Below are 9,439 nucleotides of genomic sequence, written 5' to 3' on the forward strand. Positions count from 1 at the left end.
AAACGCACAGTGTGAACCCAGCCTGAGGTTAATTGGAGGTTTTTTTTCCCCTAAAAGAAGCTTTTCTCTGCTTGACAATATTGGATGGCACAGTCTTAGGGTAAGGCCACACGTAGCGGTACGGGCATGGCCGCGGCCAACCATGTTCAGGCACTGCTGTCAAATATCCGGTTAATGGCCGCGCGCCGTTGCGGGTAAAACAGCCATTTAACTGCAAAATTGTGCGGCCATAAAGGATGTATTAATTAACGGCCGCATGATTTTGCAGTTAAAGGGCCGTTTACCTGCAACAATGCGAAAACTATAACGGGCTATTTGACTGCCGCACTGAACATGGCGCGGTTGTTGGCCATATTGTGGCAGAGTCAATGCCACTCTGTGTGGCCTTACCCTAAATCAACCATGTGGCCTCCATTGGACGTGCCTTCTGCTTCTCTCATATAGTGGGACCGCATATCTAATGGGGACTACGCTATTACCACTTATATGGCAGAGAGCCCCTTTATTTCAGGAAAAGCTGATGTATATCTGTATATAGAATGGTGAAAATGCGTCAGGGATAATAGTGAAATGTTATAATTTGGGTCTGATCGTCTTCATCCGCTTCGCAGGTCGAGAAGGACATGTCTGATGTCAGCCTGGGGCCCACCCCCATCCCAGAGCTCTCGCACATCATGATCGGTCTGGAGAGTTGCTCTTTTCTGGTAATTTTCCTCCTTACAATATGTTTTAACGATGGAAAATGTCTACGTTTATGTGGCTAATCCCATTATGTGACGTCTTGCAGGAAGATGACTTCATCCCGTTTGCTGTACTGAATATGATGATGGGCGGTGGAGGCTCCTTCTCTGCTGGAGGGCCAGGGAAAGGCATGTTCACCAGACTCTACCTTAATGTGCTCAACAGGTGAGACTAAAAAGTCCTCGCCCACCCTCCTCGTGACCATCAAGCGCACCTTTTTTTTACTCCTATAGTATTGGCAGCCATTTTTGCTAGAGATCAAATCACAATTTGACGTATGCCAGGGTTTCCATTTATGAGGCATATAATGCAACAAACTAATGTCTTTCTCTCCACAGGCACCACTGGATGTATAATGCCACCTCATACCACCACAGCTATGAAGACACTGGACTCCTGTGTATACATGCCAGTGCAGACCCTCACCAGGTGAGTCCTCGACCCATTACAATGTGTCCCATTGAGGGAATTTATAGAGATTCTACACTAATCTATTACTTTGAGTGTTCCCTGCTTGGAATGCCGTACAAGTTACGTTATTTTATCTTGGTGCTCACATCCCTCCCTAGCACTGTGAAGCTTTCCCTTTAGGCTGGATTTCCATGTAGCGTAAACCCTGCGGAATTTCTGCAACGGAATGGTGTGCGGAAATTCCACAGCATTTACCGTAGCAGCAAAGTGGATGAGATTTAGAAGATCTCATGCCCGCGCTGCGGAAAAAACAAATCATACCCATAAGTATCTCCTTTTTTCCTGCAGTCTGGTCTCCTGGGATGACGTTGCAGCCAATCACAGGCTGCAGCGTCATCCCAGGAGGCCAGACTACGAGAAGAGGGAGGGGATAAGTATGAACGCTTTTTTTTTTTAGGATGCAAGTTACTGCGGGTTGGATACGCTGCACAGTTTTTATGCAGCGTATCCGACCCAAGGTGTAGATTGGGATTTGGTACTGAGACACTGGCATCAGACTATTCCCAGATATACCAGCTGAGTTTGCGCCCACCTTGATACCCAGCTTGGATGAATCTGTTCAACTTCTTAGGATTTTTCCCAGGACATGTCCCGTTAAGTTCCACGATATTTGTAATGTTTCCTCCGAGTAGGTCACACGACCCATCTGTGATCCCTGGGTTTATGTGCTTTCACTCGTGCAGTATAATGACCCCCCCCCCCCCAATGTTTAACCATTGGATAGGATGTCTTGTATGTCTGAGCACCCCTCCTCTCCCTTGATGTGTAGGATATGACAGATGCTAACATTGGAATACCCCTTTAATGGTACCCGTATACTGTTGTGTAACCGTTATATATTTTGTTTTATAACTGGAGGTACACGTTAAGCATAGCAACTTTTCATAATAAATACTAAAAGGTAAAGATAAAATACTTATTTTATTAAAGAATTACACTTTCCTCCCCTACTCTTCACCCAGCCTCACACACTGAAGTCTATGGAGAGGGGAGGAGGAGGAGGAGGCTTGATGCATTATCTTAGTTTATAGCATTATCAAAAATGGCAGGTGTAGCAGAGCTCAGAACCTGCAGTTTGTGTGTCTCTCTTCCAGCAGCTTCCCCCCTCCCCTCTCCATAGACTTCTATGTTGAAAAGAGCAAAGCAGCCTGATAAATGGAGTAAGAAGCAGATTTCTTTAATGACATATGACAAAGTTTCTTAGAATTGGAGGTACGCTTTAAATATGAAAAGATATTGACCACGGCTGTATTTATTCGGTATATGTCCTGACACATACAGTTTTTTTTAAAGTGTACAAAGACCGGTTCAGCTAGATGAGGTGGTTTTGTCACCAAGGCAATCACATCATGCCGGCAGCCCCTACCCTCTCTTGCAGAGCCGCTAACAATTAGATGCTTTGCAGCGGAGGCTTCCAATGTCGTATGATCGCCTTGATGACAAAACCACCTGACCGGTCACTTTTAGGGCTTGTCCACGCACAACAGAATTGTTGCAGAAAATTTCTGCAGCAATTCCGTTGAAAGTCAGAGACTTTCACATTCTGGCCACTTTCCGCAGCGGGAATTGACATTCAGTCCGAAAACTACGCACCACAGGTCAATTTCTACGCAGCGTGTGGACGAGCCCCAAGGTTGCATTCACACGCGGCAGATTTTGTTGCAGAAACAACCACATTCAGACTAATGGAACCGATTTGAGTCGCAGAATTTTATACATTTAAAAAAAAAAAAAAATTCTGACATTTTCCCAAACTTTCTTTGTAGGTAAGAGAAATGGTTGAAATCATCACCCGGGAGTTCACGTTGATGGCTGGATCAGTGGGGGAGGTGAGCGTCTTCTGCTGAAGGTCAGGGAATTCATCCAGTCGCCTTCTAGCGGAGACACGTCGTGATATGTGATGTTTGTCGCCCTTTACTCAGGTTGAATTAGATCGGGCAAAGACCCAGCTGAAGTCCATGCTGATGATGAACCTGGAGTCTAGACCGGTGATCTTTGAAGATGTTGGGAGACAAGTCCTGGCCACAGGGAAGAGGAAACTTCCGCATGAACTCTGTTCCCTCATCAGTGAGTACCGGGCCGAGCGGCTCTCCTGTAATATTACAACCGTTTAGTTATGCAGCCCGTTGAATATATAATAGACATGTAGAACTTGTGTGGGGTGCTAATGACCGGTCACTGACCCTCTGTTCTAGCACCCCACAACGTGGGGCATTCAAAGAAATAGCACAGTAATGCTGGCCATACATCGAGGGGATAAGGAGCTACTAGACAAGTGGCGACGCTTATCTCCCAGGGCAACAAAAGGATCAGACATTAAAATCTTACATGCACAATCTGTTATTCCCTATGGGACAAATTTAGATAATCAAGTAAAGCGCCTAAAATGTACCTAATGTTTAAGCCTTTCCCTCCCATGTACATTATAGGGTAACTCAACTTTTGATCGGTGGGGGTCTGAGCACTGAGGGCTGTCCCGCTTTTCTCGGAAAGCCGAGCAATTGGTGTACAGGCTCTTTGACTATTGAGCCCGCGCAGCACTTCTGCCGCTTAGTTTTAGCGATCGGTGGGGGTCTCAGTGCTCGGGCTCCTACCGATCAAAACTTCTCACTATCATCAGTAAGGTCAGAAGATTTTTGAAAGTTTAGTTACCCTATAACTGGCTAATAGCATCACAAGGTATTTTTAGGACCAGTAAATCTACCAATTATATGATAGGGGGCAGGAAGAAGGGAGTGATTGTCATCTGTAACCATGGGAGACACAGGATGTATAAACACAACGGCAGGATTGATGAGATTGTTTACAAAGTTTATTTTTGAAATATAAAAAATGACCTAAATTAGTCGCAAAGGTGAACATAACCTTTAAAATGAAACCATTCCATCCTTTCAGGCAATGTGAAGGCAAGTGACGTAAGGAGAGTGGCCACTAAGATGCTGAGGAGTAAGCCTGCGGTCGCCGCTCTGGGGGATCTGTCAGAGTTACCGGATTACGATCAGATTCAGGCCGCGCTTTCCAGTAAGGACGGACGGCTGCCGCGATCATACAGGCTCTTTCGATAGATTGCCCCCCTATATAGAAGTGACGTGAAAATATGCTGCACACGGACTGTCTGCGCTGCGCCCCGCCGCTATATATCGTGTTTTCATCAGTGATGGAATAACTTATTGGTTCAGGAAGATTTCAGGAGTCGGAGCCAGAAAGTGTCTAAGGATCCTCAGTATTTACACTGGTATTTCTGTAAACATAAAGGGGTTCTCTGGTTTATACCAAGTTACCACCAATTGTATAAAAGAACGCCCTCCCCTTGAAAGAAATAATCACCAGTAAATAGAAGTCAGATTTGTCCTTCTGGTTAAAATTCCGTTCAGCTATTTTATTAAGGGGGTGACAGACAATTTGGCCGCCGCACATCTGCTATTCAACCTGACGGAAGTGGATGCCTCGAGCGTCTATTTACTGGTGTTTATGGGTGAACGCTCAATTGGATGACCTGTTAATAAGAAACTAAAACTTGCCATAGACCTGAGAAAACCATCTAGGCTGATACCTATCTCCTATCTGGCGTGTTATACCTATGGTAGTACGATAAGCAGTTGCTAGATAACGCTTATCTTAGTGATTGGACAGGACGGATGTCCTCTCTGCTCATCCAATCCCTGTCAAATCATTAACTTATGTGTGATGTCACTAGGAACTAATCCACCCATGTGCTGATGCTTCACCCGATTGGTCCCGTGTTTAGACAGCAGGTACGCGTTAGGCTAAATTCACACGGGATCGGAAATGCTGCAGATTTTCATGTGGATTTCACCCGTTTCAGTATAGAAGAGGTGGAATCCACCGAAATATCCAAGTATTGCTGCAGCATTTCCATCCGTGTGAATCCGGCCTTATAATCACTGAGATATTATATAATGGTTCGTCCAGTTTTTTATGTGAGACCAGACTTCTCATTAGAACAGGATTACCCCATCCGGACATCAACCGTGACCAGCGTCTCCAGCAGTGGTCTAGCCTGGGGCTCTCCAGCTGTTGGAGAACTACAACTTCCAGCATGTTTGGAGTTGTAGTTTCCCATAGCTAGAGAGGCATACATGTTCGCGACCACTGGTGTAATATATAGTACAGGTCAAGGGGTAGTGAGAGGAGTTCGCCACAATGTCTAAAATAACCGGTCTATAGTTTTTGTTTTTTAATTAAAAGTGATTTGAATACCAAACCCGGTGTCTCGAAATGATTATAAAGTCGAAATCCTCTAGGGGTCAATTCCAGGGGTTACACAGACCTTTAATGTGTTCTGCCCGTAAGTATAGTCGTGTAAAGGGCTCTTCTGTTAATCTATATCAGAAAAATAATAATAATTAAAAAAGTGTACCGTATTTCATCAGATGCCGTATTACCGAGAGTAATTCTGTGATATAGTTGGTTCCATACGGAGCACCCTCGAACTCATTAGTGTGCCGCTATGGACCTCACCCACGTGGCTCTGCCGTGGCTACAGAGAAGTTCTTATTATTGCAACTTTTTAAGGCCGGGTTCCCATGGGGCAGATACGCAGCGTATCCAACCTGGAACCCCCGCAGTACATTCCGTCTGAATAGTCACACCACATTGTAGTGCGGTTTTTCTAACGGAATATCTGCTGCAGAAAAAAGCCGCTCATAAAAGCCCCTCCCTCCTATGACGACGTGGCAGCCTGTGATTGGCTGCAGCGGTCACATGGAATGTAATGTCATCCAGGAAGGAGGGGGGGCGTACTGGGTAAGTATGACTTTTTTTTCAGTTGTGACTTTTTTTGCTGTGTATTCGCTGCTAAAATTGCAACACTTGGCTTTCTGTTGCGGATTTTAAATCCCCATTAAATTCAACATAAATTGACATGCTGTAGAATTAAATTCAGCACCGCAGGTCAATTTATTAGCATTTACGATGCATTTTTTCCCGCAGCGTGGGCATGACATTTTCTATATCTCATCCCTTTTGCTGCTACTGTAAATGTTGTGGAATGTCTGCACAGAATTCCCTTGAATAAATTCCGCAGCGTTTTTTGCTACGTGGGAACCCGGCCAAAAGGAGTGACCGCTGCAGGACCTTCCCATTACAGTAGGAAGTCATTCCACATAAAATCTTACTGTAGCCCCAGCCTGATATAAAACTGAAGGAGATTTTCTTGCAATTCTTCTTTTGAATGTTAATGAGGAAAAAACCCTTAAATTAGTGGAAGAATATTGGGTATTGCTGGACATGTAGGGCGAAGACTAAGTAACGGGTAACTAAACTTTCAGATAACTTACCAGACCCACTCTGCTTCTCATACACAAGGTGTGGTGGCAGTGCAAGCAATTGCTGGGGATAGGAGAGTGCACTAAATATACACCGCTCTGGAGGAATGCTTATTTGGGGGAATTGGGTAAATTGGAAGGGATGCAGGGGTGGGAGCAGCGAGGCATAATACGATTGAGTCAGTTGTACGAGGGAGGCATACTCAAATCCTTTCAGCAAATAAGGGAGGAGTTTCAACTGGACTCCCGCATGTTCTATCAGTACCTGCAGATTCGGCACGCTGTGCAGACACAAGCGGTCAGTGTAGACATGACAATACATGCCGCGGGGGTGTTGGAGCATATTGCAAAAGCAGTAACGTCAAAAGGATTAATTTCATTGGTTTATCGCAGGTTATTGGTGGAACATCTGGGGGATCCTATGGCACCAGTGAAAGCTATATGGGAGAGGGATGTGGGTCCTATTACAACAGACCACTGGGAGGCGGTATTGGCAGCAACATGTACTCTGTCCATTAATGTAGCACAACGAAGATCGCAGTTGTTTCTGATACATAGGGTGTATAGGACCCCGTGGGTGCTGAAACAAATGGGATTAAGAGCAGATTCCTAGGTGCCCGGAGGAAAAAGCAGACATCCTCCATATGTTCTGGACATGCGGGAGGTTGGGGAGTCTGTGGACGGAAATATTGGAACTAGTGGGGAGAGTGTTTGAGGTACAGATTCCATGGGATCCTGTGGTAATGCTGCTAGGGTATGTTGGAGATTTGGAGGGGGATAGGATGTCAGGGTTGGCAATTGCTAAAATACTGTATCAAGTTAGGAAAGGAATAGCAAAGCACTGGCTGGATGCGGAGCCACCATCAAAACAAGAAATCATAGGGGCACTTAACTCACAGGTTCTGATGGAATATAGGATATACTCCAAGAGGGGGTCCAAGGTCAAGTTTGACAAACAATGGGCTAGGTGGATTGATCAATCTGGGTATGCTTCTGTAGAGCTAATGACACTAAGGTCACACGTTCAGGTATAGGGCCACTGACGGGGGGGTACATACGGAGAGCAGGCGTAAGATGGGGAATGGAAGAGAAGGAGAGAGGATTGGAGAAGACCGGCTGGGGGGATACAAGGGGGAGTTGGGGGGAAGGGAATGTTTGGTTGGATATAAATAATTGGGTCTGTGGAAATTTGCTTATATACTGTATAAGAAAGTACAATGACCTGTAAAAATGTGAAGTTTGTTGAATAAAATTGAACTGATTAAAAAAAAAACAAAAAAAAAAAACTTTCAGATAACTTCTGACATGTCAGAAGTTGTGATTGGTGGGGGTCCAAGCGCTGAGACCCCCACCAATCGCTAAAATTAAGCAGCAGAAGTGCTCGGGTGAGCAGCTTGGTTTTTGATCGGCATTTCTTGGAAAGCCAAAGTAAAGGTCAAAAGTCAAAAACGTCTCAAAATACGGAGCTGTATTCAAGAGAAAACAGCTCCTGATTTTCAGAAGTTTTTTTACGCGTAAAATAACGCTCCTTCGGAACAGAACGCCATTTTTCCCATTGAAATCAATGGGCAGATGTTTGGAGGCGTTCTGCTTCCGATTTTTCGGGCGTTTACGGCCCGAAAATATGCCGTGTGAACATACCCTTAGGGTATGTTCACAGGGCAGCGTCCGTAACGGCTGAAATAACGGGGATGTTTTCAGGAGAAAACAGCCCCGTCATTTCAACCTGTAACGGCATGTGCAGGCGCTTGAACTCCGCGTCCATTACGGACGTAACGAGCTGGTTTTCCATGGAGTCTTTTGACAGCGACGCGTAAATATACGCCTCGTGTGAACAGACAAACGTCAGCCCATTGCTTTCAAGCCGTAATTTCGGGGGTTAAAACGCCTGAATTACGTCCGTAAATAGGCCGTGTGAACATACCCTAACTGTCAATAGAAAGTCTGAGCCCATCCACCAACTGCTCTGCCTTCCGAAAACAGCCAATCAGAAACAAAGCGGCTCAGTGCTCACCTGAGCGCTTCGTTTTAGCAATTGGTGGGGGTCTCAGCGCTCGGACCCCCACCGATCAAAACTTCTGACATGTCACGCCAGAAGTTTCTGAAAGTTTAGTTATCCTTTAACTAGTTAAATAAATACAGCATTCCGTATTGAACAGCGACATCTTGTGGTCACTTAACAGAATTGCAATAGGTCCGATGCGAAAAATAACCCAAGCGTGCTGTGAGAACAAGGCCTTATTATAATAGTGTCTGTTACTATCATAGATACTTATAGAACTCCGTTCATACTACATAGGGCCACGTTGCGGAATTGCTGTCCATTTTTGTTGCAGACTCGCAGGTAATTCGCAGTGATTTACAGTACAATACATGTGCCAGGGGGGGGGGGGGGTTTCACAGCACAGCAGATTTTACCATAGTAAATATTACTCGCAAAATTTGCTAAATTAATGGTGGACTTACCCTTAAGTGTTTTCCTTTCATACGGTTTTTCTTTGGTTAAAACTGGAAAAGAGCAGAAATATAAAGCTTTAAAGAGGCTCTGTCACCACATTATAAGTGCCCTGTCTCCTACATAAGATGATCGGCGCTATAATGTAGGTGACAGCAGTGCTTTTTATTTAAAAAAAAGAAACAATTATTTTTACCACTTTAGTAGCGATTTTAGATTTATGCTAATGAGTTGCTTAATGCCCAAGTGGGCGTTGTACAGGGGAGTGTATGACGCTGACCAATCAGTGACCAATCAGCCTCATGCACTCCTCTCTATTCACTCAGCGCATAGGGATCCTGCTAGATCCTTATACTAACACATTAACAATACTGAAGTGCTTAGACGGGATGTCTATTCACAATCTGTGCACTTCGTTACTCTGTCTGGTAGTTACAGTAGAGGAAGCGTGATCTCGCGAGATTACGCTTCCTCTGCTGTAACT

General features: G+C 44.9%; 1 protein-coding gene and 1 long non-coding RNA gene across 3 annotated transcripts in view; one reads left to right on the forward strand and one right to left on the reverse strand.

Annotated features, from left to right (window-relative positions):
• Positions 1 to 5,437, forward strand: part of PMPCA (peptidase, mitochondrial processing subunit alpha) — a 31,056-nt gene extending 25,619 nt beyond the window's left edge. The window contains exons 8-13 of the mRNA XM_075835155.1: positions 612 to 704; positions 788 to 906; positions 1,080 to 1,170; positions 2,979 to 3,041; positions 3,135 to 3,279; positions 4,108 to 5,437. Of these exons, the coding sequence (XP_075691270.1) occupies positions 612 to 704; positions 788 to 906; positions 1,080 to 1,170; positions 2,979 to 3,041; positions 3,135 to 3,279; positions 4,108 to 4,277 (681 nt within the window). The 3' untranslated portion in view covers positions 4,278 to 5,437. The remainder of the gene's footprint in view (positions 1 to 611; positions 705 to 787; positions 907 to 1,079; positions 1,171 to 2,978; positions 3,042 to 3,134; positions 3,280 to 4,107) is intronic.
• LOC142659240 (uncharacterized) overlaps positions 2,374 to 9,439 on the reverse strand; it is a 48,487-nt gene continuing 41,421 nt past the window's right edge. For both annotated transcript variants that reach the window (XR_012850290.1, XR_012850289.1), the window contains 3 exons: positions 8,967 to 9,008; positions 5,504 to 5,556; positions 2,374 to 3,304 (listed from right to left, as the gene is read on the reverse strand). This is a non-coding gene — a long non-coding RNA (uncharacterized LOC142659240). The remainder of the gene's footprint in view (positions 3,305 to 5,503; positions 5,557 to 8,966; positions 9,009 to 9,439) is intronic.

The sequence above is a fragment of the Rhinoderma darwinii genome, chromosome 8, assembly GCF_050947455.1.
Source record: "Rhinoderma darwinii isolate aRhiDar2 chromosome 8, aRhiDar2.hap1, whole genome shotgun sequence".
In the NCBI taxonomy this organism is placed as follows: Eukaryota; Metazoa; Chordata; class Amphibia; order Anura; family Rhinodermatidae; genus Rhinoderma; species Rhinoderma darwinii.